At 45.6% G+C, this 26,699-nt stretch overlaps 1 protein-coding gene across 1 annotated transcript in view; it reads right to left on the minus strand.

Moving 5' to 3' along the window:
* Positions 1-595: 595 nt before the first annotated feature.
* Positions 596-26,699, minus strand: part of LOC146833348 (heme oxygenase 1-like) — a 117,438-nt gene continuing 91,334 nt past the window's right edge. Inside the window, exons 3-5 of the mRNA XM_085601105.1 lie at positions 19,051-19,542; positions 18,124-18,232; positions 596-2,292 (exon numbers count right to left, since the gene is read on the minus strand). Coding sequence (XP_085457231.1) covers positions 2,153-2,292; positions 18,124-18,232; positions 19,051-19,542 — 741 coding nt within the window. The 3' untranslated portion in view covers positions 596-2,152. The remainder of the gene's footprint in view (positions 2,293-18,123; positions 18,233-19,050; positions 19,543-26,699) is intronic.

Raw genomic sequence — 26,699 nt, forward strand, 5'->3', positions numbered from 1 at the left:
ATGCTTCTGACGGAACCACTCCGTCATGAGCCACGGGCGCCGTGTGCTCATGACGGAGTGGTTCCGTCATGCTGCGGCCGTTGGCGGCCGCTCCGCCCACGCGGCGCTGTTTCCCCGCCTGTGCGGGAGATCAGCGCAAGTGGGTGGAGTCATGACGGAACCACGCCGTCATGAGCACAGCTCGCCCGTGACTCATGACGGCGTGGTTCCATCATGAGCATGGCGGAATTCGCGCCGCAGCGAAGGGGTTAAGAAGCGACAATTTTGACAATATTTAGAAACTTCAAATGTTTGTACACAGAAGCAAAAATAAAGGAAGTTTATCGTGCAGCAAAGATCGATACTTGTAAATGCCAGTAAACAGTTTCAGTTCACAATCGGACCAAATGCAGTGACCGTGTGGAAGGGACCCAAATTTAAATAATGTGGTTCAACCTTGCAATTACCACCACTCCTTGGGGCATGCCCTGTTACTGCACTGATTTATTTTCCCCTTAGTTGATAGATCTTTTGCACTGTATTTTGACTCAAGGAGCAATTTCGGCATCACAAGTCAAATTACAATTCCAAGTTCAGTCAATGATGAGAGTTTGAATTCGTTTTAAAGGCTTTATTTCTCATTATGAGATTAGTAAGTTTCTTTTTCTTTATTCAAAATGAGTGGATCAGTTCAAATCAGTCTACAGAAAATATCATAACAGTATGGTTAGATCAAGTCATCAAACAAATGCATCAGTGCGTTCCATAAAAGAAGAAAAACCATATTCTAAAGAACAGGTACATAATGCAGAATTAGTAGAACCCCTGAAGAGTCCTAATTCATTGGAAAGGAGTGAGACCAAGAGAGCATAAAGCTCAAAGCCAAATTAAAGCAGCAGAACTTCCCATATAGAGTAGTTTGTGAGTCTCAGTTATAAGAGCAAGTGATCTTACAGTTGCAGTAGCCCTCTGTAAAAAAAAGCATCAAAAATAAAGTAAGGAATGAACTGAAGTAGCCACAACTGTCAGTCTAGTGCAAGGGAATGGGTAAGTAGATGGGTGAGGAATGTTAACACTACACTAGGAACACGCACTAACATGAAATACATGAACACATGTTGCAGACATTATAGCAGGCTTCTTTCTTGCTGGTCCAATCAGAAAGCATCACTCGTCCATAAGCAGGTTCAGCTCTTTCTTTCCTACGAAGTAACAAGCAGCTAGCAAATTTTTATCACAGGGTTAGTTACAGAGGTCTTTCACATGAGGCCCCTGGAAACATAAGTGGCAGTTCCTATATGCACCAAGCATCATTTCTGACCTTCTGGGGGTTAGATGTTTCATTGCGTAAACAATGGACTATACTAAAGAAAAGGAAATTTCATTTGCAATGCTACTGTTAGGTGATGCATTTCATGTATCATGAACAAGAATTATTGCCTGAATTGCACAGCTAGTCTATTCAGCATTATGTGAAAGTAAAAAATGGGAAGCTTAGCTTAGCTAATGCAAAAATAATACATTTTGTTTAACTGGAACATTCTGCAGTTATGATGAATATTTATTTAAGCTTGTCACATTAAGGTCAAATTTCTAGTAGTGTGCAGATGTCAATGTTGTCAAGGTGACTGCCTAGTGCAGCTTGCGCATTTTAAATGTGTGTTATTTTTTACCTTTACATGTGCACGTTAATCACTACACATCCAGCAGTTATTCTAATTAATTTGCATTTACATTTGTTAGACTTTCTCAGCACTACAGTGATTTGGTTTATAAAAAAAAGTTTTCATCTTTTTTTTAAAGAAATAAAAAAAACACCCAGGTCAGAGACCATAGATAGGTTACAATATATGTCATTTGATTAGAAACACACACACACAAATAATAATACAAAAAAATAATATTAATATAAAAAAGCAATACACACACACTCAAACGTATGTCATCCTGCTGGGATGACAAAATGTTCAGTCCAGTTGCATTGTGGGTCTGTTGTAAACAACCCAGGGCTGCTGATCCCTCCAGGGTACATGGCTTTGTAACAGTCACGTGATCTTGGTGCTCAATCAGAGCATGAGTTTCTCTCCCTTTCATACCCTCTAGCCTGAGAAACATCTGCCCAAACTGGCCCGGCACCTCTAGGTCAGGCAGGCAGGCAGGCGGGTCAGCAGGCTCAGATTGCGTACATGCAGACAGCTGCTACCACAATCAAAAAGGCAGCCAAGACACCCCAGTGCAGCGGAGAAGTGTCCGAGGTGGACACATGAGACGACATCCCAATCTTCTCATTCCTGTAAGCGGCTGGTCTAGACCCTAAACCAATCAAAGGCAAGAAGGTGATTAGTTAATAGATTTTTTAGGTGATCTCAGAATCACATTTTACAATTGTATTCGTTAATTAAGTATTCATTTTGCATGATTAATTATGACGGTTTTACACAAGCAGTGGGTCTAGGCGAGTTAAAATGTATGTTGACCGACTATGAGGCAGGAAATGCAACTTTATAATTTTTGTGATTGTCAGGCTGGTATTCTACACAAGGTGATTGGTTGACACTGCCAATATCCCCCAACTGGTTACTTCACTGCTGTTAAAATATATTTTCTTCCCATCATAATTCACAGAAAAGGATTTCAAAATCAATTGTTTGGATCTATGTTGTGAGATGCTTTTGTTCTGCTGGGGTGGTTGTGGGCAGGATGATTTCAGCAATCAGGAAGTTAGGATTGGTTTAGCTGGTTTGATCTCCAAGATCAGGTTTGAATTCAAGGCTGTCACAGAGAGGAGGCCAACAGACGGTAATTTCTGACCTGCATATCTGGAAACCTAAGTTTATCTACTTGTATTTGTTTTTCGGCATCACTGGTAGGTCACATTTAAAAATGGCTACTTCAAAGTGTAGCACCTTGCGAGTTTAGGACAGGACCCTTTTTGCTCCGAACGGAGTCCATAGAGCTGTGACGTAGGTGTCAGAGCAGAACGTGATAAAATCTTGCTTTAGAATGTAGAGTTTGCAGTTACGTGCACAGAAATAAAGATGTGTAGTACTAAGCTCCATGTGTGGCGTAGTCATTGGCGGGTACCCAGGCTGGGGAAGAGGCTACAACTGGCGACAAGATATGGGATGAGTAACCCAAAGAACGACCTACTCTCCCAGGTAGTTTGCTGTGGTCCAAGCAAACTGCTCGTGCATGCAATATGTGTTGCTGTCGAAGTACAGAATCAACTCTTCATGCATGTGGAGACAAAGCTCAACTCCAGCCACTGTAAAGCAGTTACAATGAATCCACGCATCATTGGCAGAGAACCTGTTGGTCAGGTAGTACTTAAAGGTACTGCTCTGCCACACACGAATAAAGTTGTACACTCAGTCAATCAATCAATCATAGCATTTGTAAAGCGCACTACTTACCCGTGAGGGTCTCAAGGCGCTGGGAGGGGGGGGGAATGCTGCTACTGCTCAAAAAGCCAGGTCTTGAGGAGTCTTCTGAAGGTTAGCAGGTCTTGGGTCTGCCGTAGGTGGATGGGGAGAGTGGTCCAGGTCTTGGCGGCGAGGTGGGAGAGCGATCTGCCGCCGGAGGTTGCTCTTCGGATGCGAGGGACTGTGGCGAGGGTGAGGTCGGCGGAGCGAAGCTGGCTGCTGGGGTGCTAGAAGCTGAGTCGTTTGTTGAGGTACGCTGGTCCAGTGTTGTGGAGTGCCTTGTGTGCATGGGTGAGGAGCTTGAAGGTTATCCTCTTGTTGACAGGGAGCCTGTGCAGGTCTCTCAGGTGGGGTGTGATGTGGCTGCGGCGAGGGATGTCGAGGATCAGGCGTGCAGAGGCGTTCTGAATGCGTTGAAGTCGTTTCAGGAGTTTGGCCGAGGATCCTGCGTAGAGGGCATTTCCGTAGTCCAATCTGCTGCTGACAAGGGCCTGGGTGACCGTTCTTCTCGTTTCGGTGGGGATCCACTTGTAGGTCTTGCGGAGCATGCGGAGGGTGTTGAAGCAGGAGGAAGAGACGGTGTTGACCTGCTTTGTCATGGAGAGGGTGGAGTCGAGGATGAACCCTAGGTTGCGTGCATGGTCGGTGGGTGTTGGAGCTGTTCCTAGTGTGGTCGGCCACCAGGAGTCATCCCAGGCCGAGGGGGTGGATCCGAGGATGAGGACCTCCGTCTTGTCTGAGTTCAGATTCAGTCGGCTGTTCTTCATTCACTCGACAACCGCTTTCATTCCTTCGTGGAGGTTGGTTTTGGTGGTGTGGGGGTCCTTGGTAAAGGAGAGGATCATCTAGGTGTCATCGGCGTAAAAGATGATGTTGAGGTCGTGCAGTCGGGCGACGTGGGCTAGCGGTGCCATGTAGATGTTAAACAGCGTTGGGCTGAGGGATGAGAACTGGGGTACGCTGCAGATGATCTTGGTGGCTTCGGAGCGGAAGGGGGGGATGCGGACGCTCTGTGTTCTGCCGGAGAGGAAGGAGGTGGTCCAGTCCAGGGCCTTCTCTTGGATCCCGGCATCGTGGAGGCGTGTGCATAGCGTGCGATGGCGGACCGTGTCGAAGGTGGCTGACAGGTCCAGGAGGATGAGGGCCGCGGTTTCTCCGTTGTCTAGCAGGGCCCTGATGTCATCGGTGGCGGCGATGAAGGCAGTTTCGGTGCTGTGGTTGCTGCGGAACCCGGACTGGGACGGATCCAGGATGCTGTTCTCCTCGAGGTAGAGGGTCAGTTGTTTGTTGACGGTCTTCTCGATGACCTTCGCCGGGAGATGGGCCGAAAGTTCTTGAGGTCCTTGGGGTCCGCCTTGGGTTTCTTAAGTAAGGCGTTGATCTCGGCTTGCTTCCAGCTCTCTGGGAAGGTTGCTGTCTCGAAGGAAATGTTGATGACTTTCCGGAGATGGGGTGTGATGGCGGTGCTGGCTTTGTTGAAGATGTGGTGTGGGCATGGGTCAGATGGAGATCCGGAGTGGATGGTGTTCATGATTTTGATGGTGTCGTCGTTGTTTATGTTGGTCCAGGAGAGCAGGCGGTCAGTGCGGATGGTGGTCGTGGGGGTGGAGGTCTCAGTGGTTGTTGGGGCGGTCGTGGCGTTCAAGCTGTCGTGGATGTCTGCGATCTTGCAATAGAAGAAGGTGGCAAGCGAGTCGCACAGGTCTTGCAAAGGTGGGATGTCGTTGGTGTTGGAGCTGGTGTTGGGAGAGTTCCGTCACGATTTTGAAGAGCTCTTTACTGTTGTGTGCGTTGTTGTCTAGGTGGTCTTTGAAGGAGGCCCTTTTGGCGGCTCTGATGAGGTGATGGGGTCTGCAGGTGGCATTTTTGTGGGCTGTGTAGCTGTCCGGTGTTCGTTCACGGTGCCAGTTCTTCTCTAGCTTTCGGCAGGTTTGCTTGGAGGCCTGGAGGTCTTCAGTGAACCAGCTGGGTTTCTTGCTGGTGTGGCTAATGGAGGGTTTCTTGAACGGGGCGAGGGTGTTGGCGCAGTCGTCGATCCAATGTCTGAGGTTGTGGGTGGCGGTGTCGGGGTCGGAGGGGTCGGCGGGTGGGCTCCGGGCGAGGGTGGTGATTAGCTGGTCTTCAGTGACTTTGCTCCAGCACCGGCGAGGGATCTGTTGGGTACGGCGGTGCGTGGTGGGTTTCCGGAATTTAAAGTGGATGCAGTGGTGGTCGTACGAATGGAGTTCGGTGGGGTGGTTGAAGGAGACGCGGGGGCTTGCGGAGAGGATGGGGTCAAGCGTGTGGCCAGCCGAGTGGGTGGGTGTTGTGACGAGTTGTCTGAATCCGAGGTTGTCGATCAGGATGGTGGAGTTGGTGTCGTTGTTGTTCTCGAGGTGGAAGTTCAGGTCCCCGAGGAGGATGTAGTCCGTGGAGGCGAGGACGTGTGTGCTGACGAAGTCGGCGATGGAGTCGCTGAACTGTGGTCAGGGTCCGGGGGGTCTGTAGACGAGGGTTCCTCTGAGGGTGGTGTTGGGGTTGGTGTGGATCTGGAAGTGCAGGTGTTCGGCGGTGCTGAGAGTGTCTTCCGTGTTGGTCGAGACTCTGAGAGTGTTCCTGTGGACGATGGCGATTCCTCCTCCTACTCCGTTGGTGCGGTCCCTGCGGGAGATCTTGTAGCCTTCCGGGATGGCTATGGCGATGTCGGGTGCCGAGGAGGGGTTCAACCAGGTCTCCGTCAGGAAGGTGACGGCTGGGGAGGTTAAGTTGAGTAGGTCTCAGAGTTCAACACAGTGTTTGCAGGCGGAGCGGGTGTTGAGAAGGATGCATCTGAGGTAGTTGGGTTCTTTCCTGGTCGGTGGGTTGGCGGGCCGGATGCTGGTGAAGCTGCAGTTCCGGCAGGAGAAGGGTCCTTGGGTGCGCTTCGGGGCGGCCAGGCAGCATGTGCGTGATCGTCCGGCGTTGAGGGCGTGGAGGGGGCTGGCATCGTAGCGGTGTTGGTGTTGTGTCGGTTGCGGGGGCCAGGGATTCTGGCGCTGGGCGCGGTCCAGGCGCCGACAGGCTTGCCTTAGGTGCGCCTTCGGCCGCCATAAGAAGAGGAGGTGGGAGGGAGGAGCAGCTGGGTGGGGGGAGTAAACGAATGGGCGAGCGGAGGGGCGGGACCGCAGGGGAGGCAGCGGCGGGAAAACCGGGGGCGAAGGAACAGAAGGCAAAAAGAGGGCACAAAAAACAACGGGGAAGGAGGATAAACGAGGCACTTAACAGTGGAGAACAGAGGCAATACAGTACAGAGCAGGGGGGCGGGGCCGCAGGGGGCGCAGCGGCGGGAAAAACGGGGGCAGGAACGGCTAGGGAACAGAAGGCAAAAGAGGGCACGTGTCACAGAATACAACGGGAGGGAGGGCAGGTGAAACCAAATGACGGTAGACAGAGGAGGAGAGAAACCAGACAATTAAACAATACAACAGTAGAACAGGAGCAATGCAGTGCAACAAACCTACGGCCAGCCACTGACAGCGAGCAGGGGGACACAGGCACAACAGGTGGTGCTGTTGCGGCATGGGGAGCAATCTGCCTGGAGCAGTGTTATTGCTGAAGGCGGATTCAACCAGGTTTACAGAGAGTAGTTGCTGATAATCAGCACTTGTCAAATAACGCTGTGAACAGAATCACTGCCAGGCAGTGATCAACTAGGTATCAGAAAATGCTAATTGACATTTAGAAGGTAAGAAATAAATGACTTACCAAATCCATTAAAGAGAGTCATTTTACCACAGCACTTGGTGAAGTGGTTGAGGGAGAAGTGCCTGGGGTCGTGTTTACTGAGCCGTCAATACCTAAAGTGGCCAGCCACCAAAATTGTCAATTGGGGCTCAGAACAACTTCACAGGCCTTCGAAGAATAGAATGTCTTTCGGAATAGAGACATTTTTCAGATGGCTGTGAAGAAAGTCATGGTTCTAGCTATCATTAAAGATGATTCAGAGACCAGCACGTTGCAAGGTCTCACTGATGAGTTACCTAAACCAAGTCCCAGTAATCCTCCAGTGGTGTCATTAAGTTCTACACTGGTCTACAACGCTGCTGAGGTCCTAAAACCACTGACACCTTTTGATACAACCAAAAAGTAAAATATTGGAGATAGATGGACTGCTTAGATAGAGACATTTGATGATATCATTGATGCACCTAAAGAGACAGATAACAAAAAGTTGATCAAGTATTTCAAATATCTTGCTGGTGATGGCGTGAATGAAGTCATAAAGAAAATGCTGCGAACTGATGAAGAACTCGCATACCAAGAGTTCAAAGAAACGCTGAATCTAAAGTTCAATCCAATACCAAACGTTGGTTACAAAAGATACATTTTCAGTCAAGAACACCAAAACGTTGGTGAAACCATGGATTAATTTGTGGAGAGACTCGATAGACTCATCAGACACTGTAAATTCAATTAATTTAATGATGAAGAAGCTATACATCTTAGATTTATTGATGGATGCTTGTCAGATTAATTCACACAAAGAATGCTGAGCGAAGCTCTTTGTCTGGAGTGAGTATTGATGGCACACGAAAGTAAATGTCCCGCCATTGGACAGATATGTAAAGGCCATGGGAAAGAGAACCATTTTGTGACGGTGTGTAAAGCGAAGGAAAAAGAAGTTTGTCATGAAGACAAAATGGCTGCCAGAACGTTCCAGAACACCGTTTGATGCACACCCACAAGGCGAAGCTGCGACATCAATTGAGGCAAATTGACACTGAATGAAATCGATCGTCATCTAAATCATCGTCAAACAGTTCTTCTGCCTCAATATCAAATTTAAGTGAGGAAGATATTTGTGCTATTTCAATGCTTACCTCAGAGAAATGTGAGCATGTCGGACTGCCTGTATGTGAGGAAAAATGTCAGTCAAAGAAAAGTCGACATTCCAAAGCACCAAAGTCATACAAACATTGACCGGTGATTACATTAAAAATAAATGGTTGCTCGATACCGTAAATCATCGATTGTGGTGCACCGATAACCATAATGCCTGAAGTGAAATGCAGTGAATTATCACCATTGCCACGACATATGCTATTGAAAACCAAAGTGTACGCATGGGTTGCATCAATGCTTATAAAAAGTCAAGGTCCATTTGTGGCAACAATGAAACACAAGAAAACAAAGGTGCGAGCACCCATCCATGTTCTTCAAGGTATAGTGTCAAGTGCCTGTTTGCTCAGTTTCAGTACAGCTGCTGATATGGAACTGATATCAGTGAACTGCGACATGAATGCTCATCATGAAATAGTAAGACAATTCTCTTTATTGTTTCATAGTTTAGGAAAACTTAAGACTATGAAAGTAAAGTTGCATATTGATGAAGATATCCGTCCTGTTACTCAGAGACATAGAGACATCGCTTTTCATTTACAAGATGCTGTTGAAAAAGAACTTGAATTGTTGCTTAAGCATGACATTATTTAGCAGTGCCCAAATAGGACAGGGAAGAAGCTGTACGCATATGCATTGACATGCGGCAAGCAAACAAAGCAATTGAACAAGAATGACATCCAGGTCCCCACATTGCTAACATGATAACTCAACAGAATTGTGCCAAGGTCTTTTCTCACCTTGATTTAAATAAAGGTTATCATTAGTTAGAACTCAAACAAAGTTGCATGTACATTTACAACCTTTTCCAAACATGTTGCATTGTTTCGAAACAAGAGACTCAGTTTTGGTGTGTCATCTGCTGCAAGACGTCATTCGACGTCTCATGCAGCCTGTTGTGAATAGATTCAATTATAGCAATGAAATATACATTTTTGTTGCTACAGAGAAGAGGCATGACAAAGCTCTCACACAAGTATGTAATTTACTTACTGATGCAGGTTTAACTTTGAATACTAAAAAGTGTGAGTTCCACAAGACAAAGTTAAAGTTTTTTGGCCATATCTTTTCAGATGGGGGTATGACTCCTGAGCCTGCAAAAGTACAAGCACTGTCGAATGCTGATCCCCCACTAGATTTTTCTTTGATACATTCATTTCTTTGCATGGTCAGTTACTGTTCAAGATAAAGACTTTGCTACTATAAGTGCCCCATTACAAGAATTAACAAAGAAAAAAGTTTCATTTAAGTGGTCACAAGAATGTGAATGAAGTTTCAAGAAAATCAAACATGCCATTGAAACTGCTTCTGAAATGGCCTTCTTCAATCCATAGCTTTATACAGAGGTTGTTGTTGATGCAAGCCCAGTCGGGTTAGGCTCTATCCTTGCACAGCACAGTGGACACATTGATGCTCGAAGGCATATTGTGGCATAAGCCAGTAAAAGTTTGCCCCAGACAGAACATGCTTACTCTCAACTTGAGAAAGAAAGTTAAGTCGTGGTATGGGCTTGTGAACATTTCTAGGTATTTCTGTAAGGAAAGTCTTTTACGCTGGAAACTGACCATCAAGCTTTACAGACTATCTTTGGCAATCCAAAAGCCAAGATGCTTCCTCCCATTTAACAGTGAGAACTACGATTACAAGAGTACAATTCTACCATTGTGCATCATCCAGGGAAGGGTCAAACGCCTGCTGACTACTTTTCCAGAGTGGCTATACAAGGTGAAGGTACTCCATCCAAGACGGCTGAAGCCTACATTCATTGCATTGTAAATTCAAATACACCAGCTGCTATATCGTTAGCCCAGGTCATCGCTGCCATGTTACTGACATGCTGAAGTTGAAAGATATAATTACAGATTAGTCATGGAACCGACACACTCAACCTCTCAACAATGATGGTGAATATCAAAAATATTAAAGATGAACTGTCCATAACTCAGGAAGGAGTTATACTGCGAGGGTCAAGTATTCTAATTCCAGAGAGTCTGTGACAGAAAATAATTGAAGTAGCTCACAAAGGACATTGTGGTACTGCTGCCACCAAAAGAGCTCTCAGAGACTGAGGTTGAATCCCATACTGGGGCTGAAAAGGAATTCAAGGCCTGTCATCTGTGCAACTGCTTTTCTGCCAATATTACTCAACATACTCTTAACATGTCAGAACTCCCTGAGCATGCATGGGAGAGAATAACCATTGATTTCTTTGGTCCACTCATTAATGGACATCATCTGATGGTAATCGTGGATAAATACTTAAATTTTCCATTAATAGAAGATCTCTCATCCACAACTCACAAGTGAGTCATTCAGAGAGTAGATGGCACCTTTGCGACATGGGGCGTTCCAACTGTTGTGAAGTCTGATAACGGCCTACCTTTTAACAGTCGGGAATTCAAGTATTTCCTGGAGAATTTGAACATAAAGCATGAGAAGAGTACGCCTTTATGTCCGCTGGCCAACTGACTCGTTGAGCGTTTTATGAGTATGCTAAATAAAGCAGTACAGCGTGCCACTCTTGAGAGGCTGAAATAAGCCTATCGTTCAACACCTCACTCGACCACAGGCGAAAGTCCTGCGACTCTGACGTTTGAGAGAGCAATGACCACCAAGTTACCTCAATGGCCCAACAAAAGAGAAGGAAATGAGAACACAGCTTGCACAAAGGACTTGGTTAATAATCAGAACATTAAAGCTTATACCGACAAGAGACGACACGTAAAGAATATCGAATTTAAGAGAGGAGATCTAGTGATCACCTGACAAATGTGCAGAAGGAAATCTGATGCTCCATATGATGATGAACCTTTCCATGTAGTGTCCACCAAGTGACACATGGTGAGTGCCCAGTGTCCTGAAAAGTCTGCTACCAGATACTCTTCTCACTTTCCGCATATGAATTATCGGTGAGATGGTGAAGGAAAGACTGTACATGAAAGCTCAGTGAATGCTGTTACCTCTTCACCCTCTTTGTAAAATCTCTGACACTGAAGATGACAGCTCCCAGCAAACAGATCAGGTTGAATAATTAAAGCACCAAGAAGGTTGATTGAAGAGATGTGTATATATATACATATATATATCACCCTTTTGGCTCCGTTTGGCATAGTTATTGGCAGTTACAGAGGCTGGAGAAGAAGATACACTAAGCGGCTACTTTATGTGTTTCTGACTACTCATACAAGCATTAAACATCACTCCCTCCAAGCAGTTGTATTACTTTGTGCTCCCCTGCCAATGTGCTCATGTAGTCTATGTATGTTTAAGGAGCTCTCTTGTCAGGGGTGTCACTAGGGGCCAGATGTATCAAAGGGTTTCACCCATTCTGTGTCAATGGGAAAATGTGTTCATACATATGGCTCTTAGTCAGTGAGATTCGGCGGGGGGAGGGGGTGAATCTCAAATGTCCCAACTAAAAAGCAGTGGCCTTCAGGGTGGAGGAATGAAATGGTCAAGGACCAGGATGGACTGTTTCCATGAAGGACATGGGTTAGTACTGAATTGCATTAGGTGGGCCTCGCCTAGAGTGGCTCAGTGGGTGAAAAACAGTGGTTTGGAATGCTACCTCTAGCGATTGCTACTGATTAGACTATTTCCAAGCAGTCATCTCATCACCTTTTTAATTGGCAGTAGTATGCTTGGAAAGTTGAGACTGGGGCAGCTCTACAACCCTTCTACTGCCAAAGTTTGTGAGTTGCAAAAAGTTTTAAATTTACAGCCTTTCTTTTAATAGGTGCATATTTACTAACTTTTTTGTAAATAAGTCACTATATATATATTTAAGATCACAATTGAAAACATGAACAAGTTAAAACCTCTTAGTGAAATGAGAATGATGAGAAAAACCGACATAGAAATTGCAGACCTGACTCAAGGCCCCCGGACCCAACTACTAAACCAAGCATGCATTTTAAGGAGTGTCACACCCCAAACACCCCAATGAAGCTACGTCCCTGCCCATTCCACCCGGGCCTGGTAGTTCTCCCTTGGAACTCTTCACTACGGTTAAATACAACACAATGGCCTGGAGAACCTACCCTGGGATCACGTATTTTAAATGTATTTTCACTGCACACACTATTCTTCATCTCTGCTACAAGAAGACTTGATGGTAGAGTTGTCAAATCAGTGCATGTGGGCAGGGCTTCATGTTTCTAGTCGTCGCCTTTGAAAAATCATTTTATCAAGTGACTGGCGGTCCCATGTGTTAAACCAGAGTTGCAAATAGAGGAGGGCAAATTAATAGAGAGCCTGAGCCATGGGTCATGTATGTCGTTCAAGAAACATAATATAAAAATATGATACAATAATTTCAGAACATTCAGGGCTCACCTCCCAATGATAATGCCATTAGCTAAGAGGCAAGTAATTAGTTGTGTAAACTCAAAACTTGGCCTAGATTCTTTTTAAAATTAGGGCAACTTTGCAGTCATTTAAATCAAATGTACTGTGCACAACCTGAACTGAAAGTGCACTCACATGCGATAAAGAAAAGAGGGCTCTTTGAAATAAAATATTTGCGAGTTACTACTGGACTGGGGTTGCTGCCTGGCCTATAGATGAGATGCTCTTTGAAAAAGACCCTACTTTTGGGGGCAAGATGGCCGCGCTAGTGAGTAGTTGCAGTCAACCTCTCCCCCCTGCTGCAGTAAAATACGGGCCACGGGGGGATGAAAATACGACTCTGCTTTTACCTGCTGGATCGTTGGATTAGTCGGTTGATTCTCCGTAGTCGGAATCCTCAGCAACGGCATTGCGATCTGGTGGCACTCAAGAGGTCTGGGGCCCTGGAGATATTGGAGATCAGCCGCTCAATCCAGGCACTGCGCCGTTGTTTGGCTGCTGGCAGCGGGATGGCACCACGGATGAACAAACCTCTGAAGGAGCCCAAAGACGCTCAGAAACAGCCAGACGCTGCTGCACCTTCAGCTGGGAGAAGCTCAGTGCAGCCCTGGTGAGTCCCGCTGAAGAAAACTGAGGGAGTCAGCAGTGATGGCGGAAATTGCAGGAAGCAGAAAGAGGGACATGATGGGAAGGGTAAGGCTCGGGAGAACACTTTCCGACAAGCCACGCTCACTGAGACTTTCCTGGTAGTAGCATCGGTGGCAGCGAATAAAGCGGGATCCGGCGATCAGACTGGAAGCAGATACTGCTACCGGGAATCCTCGCAGTGGTGATACAATGTTGCAGCAGCATCCCGGGCCGGCTGACAGACAAGTGGAATCGACTGTGGAATGGGCGGTTGGAACAAACAAGCAAGAACTGGCAGGACAACAGGAGCTGCCATATAGTGCACCAAACAGTAGCCTCAATGGTGAGTCACCAGTAATCGATCAGAACTCAAAAGTGCCAAATAAAGCGGGAATAGAGAACAAGGATAAGGTGCCCCATAGTGTGAGCGCGCTGGAGGGAAAAGTAGCGGAGCATGCACTAGGACCCAAATGTTTTAGAACAGTGACTGGCTCCCCAGAAAGGGAATGCTTTTTGTCATTAAATGATGATACCGACCTGTCGCTTTCTAGTGATGGGATTATTTCAGATAGGTCAGATTCCGCCGAGATCTCCTCAGCTACAGGGGCCACCATGCATAAGTACAGGCCCAAATCTAAATCTAAATCTAAAACTAGAGGGAGTCCATCCATAACAGATGGAGCAGCAGCAACAGCGACAGTTCGGAAGCTCACATGGGACTATTCTGCCACTACCCAGCTCTATCAGGAGGATGGGGTCATACCTGAACACACCTGTTCAACCGAAGCGCCTCCAACCCCCTCAATGGATTTAGTGTATGCCACACTAAAACAGATGCAGGGGGAGGCTAGGTTAGAAAGCCGTAAGGCACAACAAGCGACCAAAAAACTGCAGGGCTCACTACAAAAGGTCAACAAACTGTATGAGGATATGGCAGACAGGGTCGCCTATGTGGAAGAAAGGACTGGCAAACTGGAAGATGAGGTTAATAAATGGCAGGCCTTTAAGGATACACAGGAAAAACTAACTGAGGATTTACAGTGGAAACTCAAAGATTTTGAGAATAGGCAAAGAAGGAATAACATTAGACTCTTGGGCCTGGCAGAGAACATAGAGGGAGGAGATGCAAGGACATTCGTAGTATCCCCTCTGAAAGGTGCATTCCCTGAACTGGCTTCATGGAACTGGGATGCCAAGATCCAGCGGGCACACCGGTTTCCACTGACTCAAAGGAAGGGGTACGCTGGTGGCTCAGGAGACTGGCCCAGGGCTATTTTGGTGTATGTTGGCAACTTTCTTTTTAGGCAGGCTATTATGGACAAAGTAAAACCAGATGCCAAGCGAGCATTCGAGGGCAATACATTTTTTTGCTCGCCCTGATTTCTGCTGTGCCACAGTTGAAAGGAGATGGAGGCTTAGGCAGCTGATAACCCCTTTTCAGATGATTGGCTGCGAGGCCTACCTATTGTACCCTGCCCGACTCAAAGTCATTCACATTGGTCAAGTCCCTATATTTTTTTCCGAGATAAAGGCACAAGTTTTTCTGACTGAGCTGCAGGACAAGAGGGGGAAAGCTGGAGGGATCTAACGGCTCAGTAGGTGGGCACAACAAGGGATATTACTTGGGCAAATATGACAAATACAGTTTGATGGGGCGCTCTTCAGTGATCTGAAGTGATTATGGGAAAATCAAAATGTTTGCATGATTACATGTATAGTTAAGTCATTTTTACTTAGAGCACGGTCACACAATATGGGGGGGCATTGCGGCCTAAATTGCGGGCTTTGTCTGCCTCACATAGGTCTTGGTTGACCTATTTGCCCGTGAGGGGGGAGGGGGTGATCCTTGGGGGAGGATGAGGGGAGGGGACCTTTGGGGGGGAGGGGAGGGTCGGGCAAGGCACATGGTAGCACAATGAGGAATATGAGACGCGCAGTAAGACACAAGTTGAGCTGCAAAGTAATGGAATCTAAGGAAAGAGAGAGGGCAGGAATAAAGACATTAGAGGGGAAACAATTCTAAAGGATAACTGGGTTGGACAGAAATTTGATGTTCATTAATGAGCTTGCGAATCGCATCAGTTAATGTCTGTGGCTTAAACGACCAGGGTAAAAGACATCGGGCAGCGGTGAGTTTAAGATCAATGCGCTTAGATCTCCTGTGTCTCCAAGAGACTCACATAGAGGGTACAAGAGGTAGTTTAATGGAACAGCTGGGGTTCCGCCTTATTGCGCATACTAGATAGGGGACCAAAGACCAGAGGGGTTGCTATACTCTCTAGGCGACCCAACATAATAGTTAAGAGAAAATTGGAGGATAAGTGGGGCAGCTGGGTCATGGTGGAATGTATCCTATATGGTGAATCCTTCACTATATGCTCAGTGTATGGTTCAACAGAGGATGACCCAGATATCTTTGAGATCTTAGATTTGGAGCTTGCCTCCTGGCCTATGCCAGTTATCTTATGTGGAGATCTTAACATAAATGGTCTGGGTGGGCTCTGGTCGGAGACGGGAAATAGATATGCGAGACAGAAGAAGAAGGTTTTTCGAGCAATCTCTAGCCTTGTTCAGAATAATTATTTGTCGGATGCCTGGGCTCAATTAAATCCAGATGATCCTGGCAGCACATATTTTTCAGCTCCGCACAAGCTGGTTGTAAGACTCGATTATGTTTTAGTTTCAAATTCATTAGTTACCAGCTGCCGGATTGAGAAACTCCCCCGGATCATATCAGATCACAACCCTTTAGTGCTAACAGCGGCCATAGGAAGAGGGGGAAGACCAGAATGTGTATGGACATTTGAAAGAGGACTGCTGAAGGATGCAGGTTATGTACAACATCTGAAGGCCTGGATAGAGAGTTTCTGGGATATTGATAGAAGAAGCACCAGCCTGGGGGTAGTCTGGGATGCATTTAATGCGGTGGTGCGTGGGGAGACGCCAAGCTATAGTTTGCATAAGCAGAAGCAAGAGAGGCTGCTAGAGAAAAAGCTTGGTAAAACAATTACGGGAATAGAGGAGGAGTTGCGCGTGGCAATTGTTACGGGGGTTGCACTTGATGATATACTGCTCAGACTGGCCTTAGTTAAATGAGAAGCTCAAGACATCATAGCTTCCAAGGCAGCAGTAATGTTCCTCACAAAAAGGGAACAATGCCACGAGTTTAGTGAGTCGGTCGGGCATAATCTAGCAGTGCGCTTAAGACAAAAAAATGCGGCTGGGGAGATTAGGGAGATATTGGATGGTAATGGAAATATAGTTGGCGATCCAGCAGGGATTCGAGAGATTTTTAGGCAATTCTACGGTAGACTATATAATGAAGAACAGGCGAGGGATCTTCCTGCAATGCAGAGATATCTTGGGGAAATGCTGATAACAGCCTATTAATGATGAAGACAGGGACGCACTGGAACCCCCTTTGACAGCGGAAGAGATATACGCTGCCATAAGCAGCCTTCCCTCTGGTAAAGCAGTAGGGCCTGACCAGATACCTCTAGAATTCTATAAAATCTTCTTGGAGGTAATCGGACCTGATTTAGTTGATGTAGCACTTCAAGCTCAAGCAGGTAGCTCAGTCCCAGAGTCATGGGCAGGGCCAAATATAGTAATCTTCTTGAAGAAAGGGAAGCCTCCAGGAGAGCCGGGTTCATACAGGCCGATAACTCTTATGAATTGTGATGCAAAGATTTTTTCTAAAACTCTGGCGACTAGGTTGAGTAAAATGATTGGCAAAATGGTTAACCCCACTCAGCATGGCTTTATTCCAGGGAGGGGAACAACGCAGCACGTCTGCCGGGGTATAACCCTTCTTGACGCTGCGAAGTCTCAGGGGACCCTATGGAGGTCATGCTAATGGATGCGGAAAAAGCATTTGACCGAGTCTCCTGGGACTATCTCTGGACAGTGATGAAGCAATATGGTATTGGGGGAAAGTTATGTTAGAGCAATCCAGGCTTTGTATAAAGGTCCAACTGCACGACGGGATGCAGAAATAGTACACATGTTTGCGACGTGCCCACGACTACAATCTTTGAGGAATATGATTGAACTGTTTCTGGATAAAACATTAGATATTAAAGTCTCCCTTACTCCAAAGGTAATTCTGTTAGGGATACACAACGAGGGTAGGCAAGATTTGTCACAATACTTTCTCTTTTTGGCTATGGCAGTACTGCGTATATGCATTGCCACAGCCTGGCTGGATAAAGTAGCCCCAATGTTTCAGCAATGGCTCGCCAGATTACTGTCTATATATAATCTCGAGGAAAATATCTATGAGAGAAAGAGAAAAAAAAGGGGAGAATACTAGGAAAGCGTATCGGGGGGCCCATCTATAGATGGAAGGAGAACCAGTAGTAATAACATTTTATTTATGGAGATAGTTATTCCCTCTCACTCTTAAGCTTTGATCCCTGTGTAAGTGTCTGTGTATGTAACAAATCATCTGTATCAAGTTCTTTTCTTTTGGTCTGTATTATAGATGCCATTCCTCCCTTGTTCTAGGATTGGCATACTGCTCACTTTACATGGCATTAAGAAGAATGTGTATGTCTCAGTTATTTTCTGTATAAAAGGCTGTGATAAAATAATTTTTTTTTTTTTAAAAACAATGAAATAAAATATTTGGTTAGGATCATACAGTTTGTACAAGCAGGGAAGCCAGTATTGATTGCAGGTTATATGATTTTACATTTTGAAATTCAGCCACCAGCTGGGTGGATCTCTCTTTCTCTCGCCTTCCCTATTATTTGGAGGGTGTCGCACCCCCCTAAAGCTATGCATGTCACTTGTGGTGGATGGATGCCCTCCCTTCAGCTGCTTGAAGTCGCAATCTACATATGTAAACAGCTATGTTGTCTATGCTCACCCATTGCTGCAAGGACCTTACCGTTAGAGATGTCAGACGGGCTGCTCTTGTGCATTTCAGGCTCTTCTTGGATGAGACTGCCATTTTTATTTGCAGAGTGAGAAGATAACTTCTTGAGCTCGTCAAAGATCTGGAAGCGAGGCGGAAAACAAGTGAGTGAAATTGGGGTCCGGAGAAGGTGGGTAGTCCTATTTACCCAACTTACCCTCCAGTAAAGTGGCAATGTGTTATCTGAAGACTGAGCCCGTATTAGGGGCAGTGAAATTCTACAAAGCAAAATATAGCTCATTACGTTACCACTTAGTGTGGGGTCCTGAAACTGAAGTGTGGGAGAGCTTATCTTGGACCTCGATGTCACTGAGGAGGGCCCGTGAGACTGTAATACTTGAAGAGATCAGCTTGGTGTTAATGAGCACAAGCCCCTAAGAATGTGGCACTGAGGGAGCCGAGAATGATGCCCGCGAGAGTGGGGACCCTGGAGGCTATATTAATGGAAGAGCGAAGCTTGGTATCAGTGAGTTTGGGTCCGTGGAAGTGTTCTACTAGGAGAGCTCATCTAGGAGTCAGTCAGTATCGCCCATGCGGGGCTGTAACACTGGCATTGATTCACCTTGGTGTCTTAGAGTGTAGGGGGCCCATAAGACAGTAATACAGCGTGAGCTGAGCTCGGTGTCATCGAGCGTGGGTCCCTGAGGTTGTTGTACTTAGCTTGGTGTCAATGAATAGGGGCACATGAGGTGCAGGTCATTGAGGCTTTAGTGCTAGGAGAGCAAGCTTGGTGTGAGTCAACTGTTAGCCAAGGATCCTATAATGGTGGGAGAGCTCAGCTTGAGGTCAGTAAATGTTGGTCAATGAAGCTGTAGTAATGTCAGCGCTCCGCTAGTCAAGGAAGAAGGCCCACGTTCACCATTCCCCATCACACAATATTCATCCATACTCCTCACTCACCTCCACATTGAGCAGGAACGCCTTCTGCACTTCATCCAGCACCCTTCTCTTGGTGCTGTCGTCCATTTCAATCGTATTCATGCGAGCACGATACAATTGCTTGAAGTTAGTGGCACTCCACACTTCATCAAATGTGAAGAAGGCCAATCCCTCGCCTGAATCCGGCAGCTGCAGGACTCTCTGAGGAATCTTTTTGAGCACCTGCCCTCCGGACAAGTCCCCCATGTAGCGGGTGTAGGCATGGGCTACCAAAAGTTCAGGCTCGTGCTGGCCTACATGATGGATTCTGTCCACATACTTCCTGGTGGCCTTGGGGCAGGGGATCTCTTGCCTCCACTGTGGCCCAAACAAGTATGCCAGGTCACGCTCCAGCGCAGCTTTGCGATGCAATTCATCAGGGAAGTAGACAGGAGCATAACCCGGGTGAGTCTTGTTACGCTCAATCTCCTCCTCCAAAGCATCATAGATGAAATACAAGGACGACATAACAAGCTGCAAGCGAGATCAAGAAAGATAGTTGCTAAACCATCACATGTAGTAAACACCAATACTTGATATACAAAGACGACATCACCAGATGCAGTTGAGAGGAAGAGAAGACAAACATTAAATGGTCAGACTCAACAAAGATCAGCATTTGCTATAATTGGACAACAGCAGCAGCATTAATTGAGACCATGAGATGGAAGGTGGAAGCCAAGCCATCAGATACATAGAGAAGCAGTAGCCATATGCAACAATATCACAACTACAATTAGGAATATTAAATGATTGTTGACAATATCCAGCTACAGTAAAATCTTAGAAACAACATCTGAGTGTCAAAAAGTTATTGGGAGTGCTAAGATGATTTATTTTTTACAACAAATGGCTTGTAAATTTTGAAATATAGAATGATAGCAAATGTTTCTGTGACTCATGATGAGGATTGCACTATTAATGCAATTTCTTTTCACACTTGGGAAACTCACAGAAAACATTGAATCTGAACAAATCATGATCTCCACCACAGACTGTTGTAAGGGAGACACTGGTCTATAGCCCATATAGAGCGAAAAAAGAATTTAGCCACGCACTAATTGACTACATTGCTCTCCATCTTTGTCATCAAGTACGTTTCTGATCCTGGTTGACTTTAATTTTCAATGCAAAAATCTAGAGAATAGAGGGGTGGCTCATCTCCTTATGGATATGGAGATGAATGGGCTCAAACAAATTGTAATAGGACCCACGCATAAACAGGTCACACCTTGGGCCTAATTTTTACAAATTCTACTGAAGTAAGAAGCGATCCCTCACTACCCATCACGTGGTCAGACCACTACATGATCAAGTTTATCACGCCTTGCAACAAGGTACAGATGAAGCCCAGTTTAGCTGCTAGTAATGTTAGACATCAATGGAAGGTGGTCTGACTTGACTCTTTCTCCGAGGTTCTTACACCTACTACAACTACTTCATGAACAGACATAAATGTGGCCTTAGCAGCACACCATGATTCCCTCTCGTGGGCCTTCGATCAGGTTGCACCATTCAAAAATATGTCATCCTTCTCCACCAGAGGACAAGCTATATTTAACTCAAAACATCAACCACTCAAGAAACTCTACAAAAGAACTCTTCAAAACCCTAAATAATTTCATAACGCCTCAAGCTTGTTATTGTACCATCCCAGCCTCACAAACATTATTCAACTCCTTGCCTAACTTTTTTAAAGAAAAGATAGATACCACCTATCTCAATGTTTCAGTCGACCAAGATCAGCAGGAGGATGTAGCTGACTTTAGCCAATCTCCCCCGAATGTCGCCTGTGTCCTGGAAAAACTTAAGCCATACTCACTAGAGCAAGTCCAGGACATGCTGGTTTGTGCGGAATCTGGCTTTTCTACAGACTTATGTCCCCCAATGATTACTTCCTGCACAGCCCAATTCATCGCGACATCAGTATTGGCTCTTTAAAAATATCGTTAGTCTCTGCCAAACTCCTGGCAGAATGGAAGGCTGATCAAGTGTCTCCAATTTTAAAGAAACCTGCCACCAACCCAGACATTCTCTCTAACTTACATCCGATTTCCTTACTTCCACTGCGAGGGAAATCTCGTGAAAGCCACATAAATAGAAACCTAGCGGATTTCTTAAAGGAACATAAGATCCTGTATCCCTCAAAATCGAGTTTCAGAGTGAAGCACAGCACGGAGTCTGCACTAGTGGCAGTCAATGATCCCATCAGACTGACACTAGATGCAGGTACACTAGTGATGCTGGTATTACTAGACCTGTCTGCGCCTTCGATACGTTCTCTCAGTTGATGTCAATCCGCGGATTGCATGACACAGGAATATATGGCAGGACACTACATTGGCTCAGGAACTTCCTTAATAATCGAACCCAAACCGACTTTTTAGACCCCTTTAAATCACACACCTTATTAGTCAATAAAGGAGTTCCAGGGGGATCCAACATTATTTAATATATAGGTAGCCCCCTGACGCAAATCATAGGATCGTGTGGTTTTGAGACTGTATAACACACTGATGACACCCAACTTTTCATCTCCTGTGGCCTAGACCTGGAAATAGTTAAGTCTCAGTGTGCTAGCTGTGTGAGAGAAATCGCTGATTGGGTGACCAAAAACTGCCTCCAATTGAGTAGCGAGAAAACCGAGATAGTACTATTTAGCAAAGCACATCAGCTCTGGTCAGCGGACTGGTGACCCGTTGAATTTGGCCCTGTCTCTATTCCAAAACAGGTTGTAAAGAATCTGTGTATCAAGCTTGAGCAAACCCTCTCCATGAAAGACCACTTTAGCACTAGCTGTGGCACTTGCTTTGCCACTATGCAAATCCTAAAAAACGTTTGTCCCTAGCTTCCTTCTACTTCTAGAAAGCCCCTTGTCCAGGCACTAATTACTAGTTGCCTTGACTATAGAAATGCACTGCTAGTGGCAGCTAATGACACCCTGCTGTCTAAACTGCAGTTAGTGCAGAATACAGCAGCACAACTGATCTGCAACCTCCCCTCACGGTCTTCTTCTGCACCGATTTTAAAGGCTTTACATTGGTTGCCATTAGAAAAAGTGAAATCTTTAAGCCTTGATGCTTGATCCATAAAGGACTAAGGTACTCACAACCCACATATCTCTATCCCAGACTCCTCCACTGCCAACCCACTAGATTGCTCAGGTCCACAAACAAAGCACTCCTAAGCATCCCTCGCATTTGCGCTGCCAGATGCGGGTGTCGTTTCTTTTCTTACCTTGCCTCATTTCACTGGAACAAACTTCCTCTGCACATTTGCACCTGTACTGACCTCCCTAAGTTTTTTTTTTTTTTTTTTTTTTTTTTTTTTTGATGTAGAATGGTTTATAATGTACAGAGAGTATGTTGAATTTTCTTTTTTTTTTTATTTCAAATCATTTTTTTTTTATTGAAAAAACAAAAAGCATGGAAAAGACAAGACATACAATAAATGACACATTAAATCTCGTTACATAACAAGGCGCTAGTCCTGAGCTTGGTGATTCTGTAGGTGGTACACCTCCATTCCAGATACATATGAGTACAGAGTCATCACAATCGGTACAATGAGATCATTAGAACTGAACAGAACGAAAGGACCTCACATCCGAGAGCATCGACTAACTCCTGGACTAGCGATACCATGCGCTGTTAAGTAAAAATAAAAGGACTGAAAGACTAAAAGACTGAAATATGTCATGGTACCACTGACAGCGCATCATTGTCCCTTCGCGCTAGTGCGGTAGGGTGCCCTGATAGCCATTGCCCTATACCTATGTGTGCAGCCCTATCTTCTCTATCCCTATCCTCCCTTCAGGGTGGGTCAAATGAAAATGCCGATCTGTCTAGGGCCTTCCATAGCCTCTTGTGGGGAGCACGCCACGGGGAGGAGTGCAGAGCCGGATTATCCGCACCTCTTAAAAACGAGAGCCATTCCTGCCAAACCCTGAATGATACCTCAGATGCGCTCTTCCACTTACACAACACCACCTTGCAGGCTAAAGTGAGCAGAACATCTAACAACTGACGATCATTGTCATTGTGTAAATCCTGATCCAACACTCCCAGGAGCACGTAGACAAACTCTCTTTTAGACCTGAAATTAAGTATATGATCTATACAGTCAAACACTTTCCTCCAGAACGGACCCAGCGCGGAGCAACCAAATAACATATGGGTTAAGTCTCCCACCTCCGCGTCACAGTTCCAGCAAAGTGGACTGTCCCTCAACTTAAGTTTATGGAGTTTTTCTGGCGTCCAGTATGTCCTATTAATGAGCATGTACTTGGTTTGGGCTAAAATCGGTGAGATCTTATTCGTTAAGGCAGTGGTATGTATCATGCCCCAGTCAAATACTAAACCAGTAGAGTTTGTCTCAGATTCCCACTTAGCTTCATTTTTCTTCTGTGCCCTGTTCGGTTCAGGTAAGAGTAACTTGTAAATTTTGGACACAAAATGACCTGATTTCAGAAATCGTGGAACCTGGGTCTTAAGCCAAGGGTCTGCCGCGCTGAGGGAGCGAGGAGACAAAACAACCTTGAGTTTCAAGAAATCATAGAAGTCCATTGGTGACAGATTATGAGTTGTCTGAAGCGAAGAAAAAGGCAACGGGTATCCCCCCTCAAATAAATCCCGCACTAGGTTAATTCCATTTCTGGACCAGCTCTCCCACAGCATGGGTTTCCCTCCCATCTTAAGGGATGGGTTATACCATAAGGAAATCAAGGTAGACTTCCTCCAAAGCAACCCCACTTTATGAGTCTGATCAAGCCTCAACATTGCTCTTCTGGTGTTGAGTAGAATGTATCTGGAATGAGGCAGGTGAGAAAGGTCCATTGTGAGCAGTGCCACTAGAGGAGCGTCCCTAATTAGGGATTTTTCGATACCGATCCACAGCGGAGTATACTCCGCCCCCTCAGTAAACCACTGTGCCCCTTGTTTGCAGAGAAATGCCGTCTGATAATCCCTGAAGCTAGGGAGACCCAGGCCTCCTTTGCCCTTTGATAACTGAAGTTTTTTCATTGATATCCTAGGCTTCTTCCCCTGCCACAGGAACTCACCAAACAGCCTCCCTACCTTTGTTAAGAAGGCTTCCGAAAATACCATCGGGAGCATACTAGCCAGATAGTTCACCAGAGGAGTCACCATCATCTTCAGAGTTTCCGCCCTACCCCACCACGAAAGGAATTTCGGCGACCATCCCTCCAGCAATTTAGTTATTTTTTTCAAGACTAGGTCCTCATTAACCCCCAGTGTCGTGATTAGGTCTTTGTCAAATTCCAGTCCTAAGTATTTAAAGCAACCTGGCTGCCACGTCAGGCCAGAAGTCCCCATAACTTCCCTGTTTCCCAAGTTGTTCAACATTTTAACCTCAGTTTTATCTTTATTCAACTTGTATCCTGACACCCTGGAAAAGTCGTCGATGGTAGTCATAAGGGCCGATATAGCCTCCTCCGCCCTTTCTGATACAATTAGGACATCATCCGCATAGGCGGTCAGTTTTATAACACAATCACCAAATGGAATTCCAGCGATATTCTCATTAGTTCTCAAGTGGTGCAGAAATGGTTCAATGGCCAAAAGGAACAGTGACGGTGAGAGCGGACATCCCTGTCTAGTGCCTTGGTGCAACTGAAACGCAGAGGAGAGTGAACCTCCAGCCCTAACTCTAGCAGTGGGACAGGAATATAGCGACATCACCATCTTCGTGAAGGAATTGCCCAAGTCGAATTTATTTAAGACCGCATTCAGATAGGTCCAATCGACTCTATCGAAGGCCTTTTCGGCGTCCAGTGTAATTGCGACAGTGGGAGTAGATAACAGTTTTGCTTTTTCGAGCACATGAGCTAGTATTCTTGTGTTGTCACTTGACAATCTGTGTTTCAAAAAGCCCGCTTGAGAAGCGTGTATCAGTTTGGGCAGGACCAACTGAAGTCGATTAGCTAAAATCGTGGCTAGGAGTTTGCAGTCTAGATTTATAAGCGATATAGGCCTGTAATTCTTTGGGAGAGTTGGATCCTTCCCCTCCTTTGGAAGCACCGCAATGATGGCCTCAGATAGCGTGCCCTTCACTTCACCTACAGAGCTAATTTCTTGAAATAGGTTCAGTAGCGGTTGTGAGATGAGAGAGGAGAAACTCTTATAAAATCTGGCTGTGAACCCATCCGGCCCGGGTGCCTTACCGCATTTTAATGATTTAATGCCTGACTCAACTTCTTGAAGCGTGATGGGGGCGTTAAGCTCGTCGCGCTCCATATTAGAAAGGGATGGAAGATCACACTCCCCCAGATAGCCAGCAATGTTTGGCTCAACAACTTCTGTATTTTTGGCGTAAAGCTGTTCATAGAAATTTTTAAAAACCTCCGCCACCTTGACCGGATCTGAATGCGTAGTCCCTCCCTGATCTTTGATAGAATTTATCATAGTTTTCTGTATTTTGAATTTAAGGTATGCGGCTAGGCTCTTCCCCGCCTTATTAGATTCACATAATTTGAATTGTTTCCTCCTATTGAGCCAAATCCCTGCTCTCTCACTCACTATTTTGTTATACTCGTACTTTTTGTTGGCCAGTTTATTCATAGTTTCTTCCTTCCTATCCAACAAGTGCTTCTTCTCTAACCCCGCAATTTCAACCTCCAGCGTCTCCAGCGCCTTGTTGTGGTTTTTGTTTATAGCCGATTTTATTTTAATTACGACTCCTCGTATCGTGCTCTTCAATGCCTCCCAACGGGTCAGGTCCGTAGTGTCCCCCCTAATATTGTGCTGTAAATATTCTTTAATTGCGGTCTCTAACATTACTCTATGTTGCTCCTTTTCAAGGACCTCCTCATTAAATCTCCATATTGATTGTCTGGTGGACGATTTGACGTTGGATATGGACAGGGAGATGCATGAGTGGTCAGATAAAACCCTGGGTTCTATGGAAGATTCTTCTATTCTGGGGATTCCATTTTTAGTGATAAATAAATAATCAATCCTAGAGAATGAATCATGTGGAGGAGAATAAAAGGTGTAATCCCTCCCATCGGGGTTCTGCAACCTCCATGTATCTACAAGCTGGAAACGGGAACACAGGTTAGTGAAGGCCTTATGAGATCTATTACCCCGGAAGGAGCATCTGGAGTCTCTATCTAAAATGGGATCAAATGGGAGATTGAAGTCCCCTGCAAGGATGTGTATGGCTGAGTCGGGGATAGTTTCTAATTGCTTGGTTAGGTCGGCCCAGAACGTCAGATCACATGTATTAGGAGCATATACATTCGTGACGTAGAATTCAGTATCGTCTTTAAACAACTTGGTCATCACCCACCGTCCCTTAGTGTCAGTAGTGGAGGAAAGTAGATCAACATTAGCTTTTTTTGCAATCAGTGTCAGGACCCCATTTTTCTTCCCTATCGCACTTGAACCCGCTACCTCAACAAAATATTTATTCCTGAGACTGTGAAACTGCTGAGTGTCAAGTTTAGATTCTTGCAGCAGGACAATATCGCCTCTTTGCCTCCTTGCATAATCCAGCACTTTCTGGCGTTTAACGGGCTGGTTAAGGCCTTTGACGTTGAGAGAAAGTATTTTCAGATGATTCAAGCCTGTTATTCCTACAGGAGTATTAATCGTAGACAGTACCATATCTAA

This window comes from Triturus cristatus, chromosome 4_2, assembly GCF_964204655.1.
Source record: "Triturus cristatus chromosome 4_2, aTriCri1.1, whole genome shotgun sequence".
In the NCBI taxonomy this organism is placed as follows: domain Eukaryota; kingdom Metazoa; phylum Chordata; class Amphibia; order Caudata; family Salamandridae; genus Triturus; species Triturus cristatus.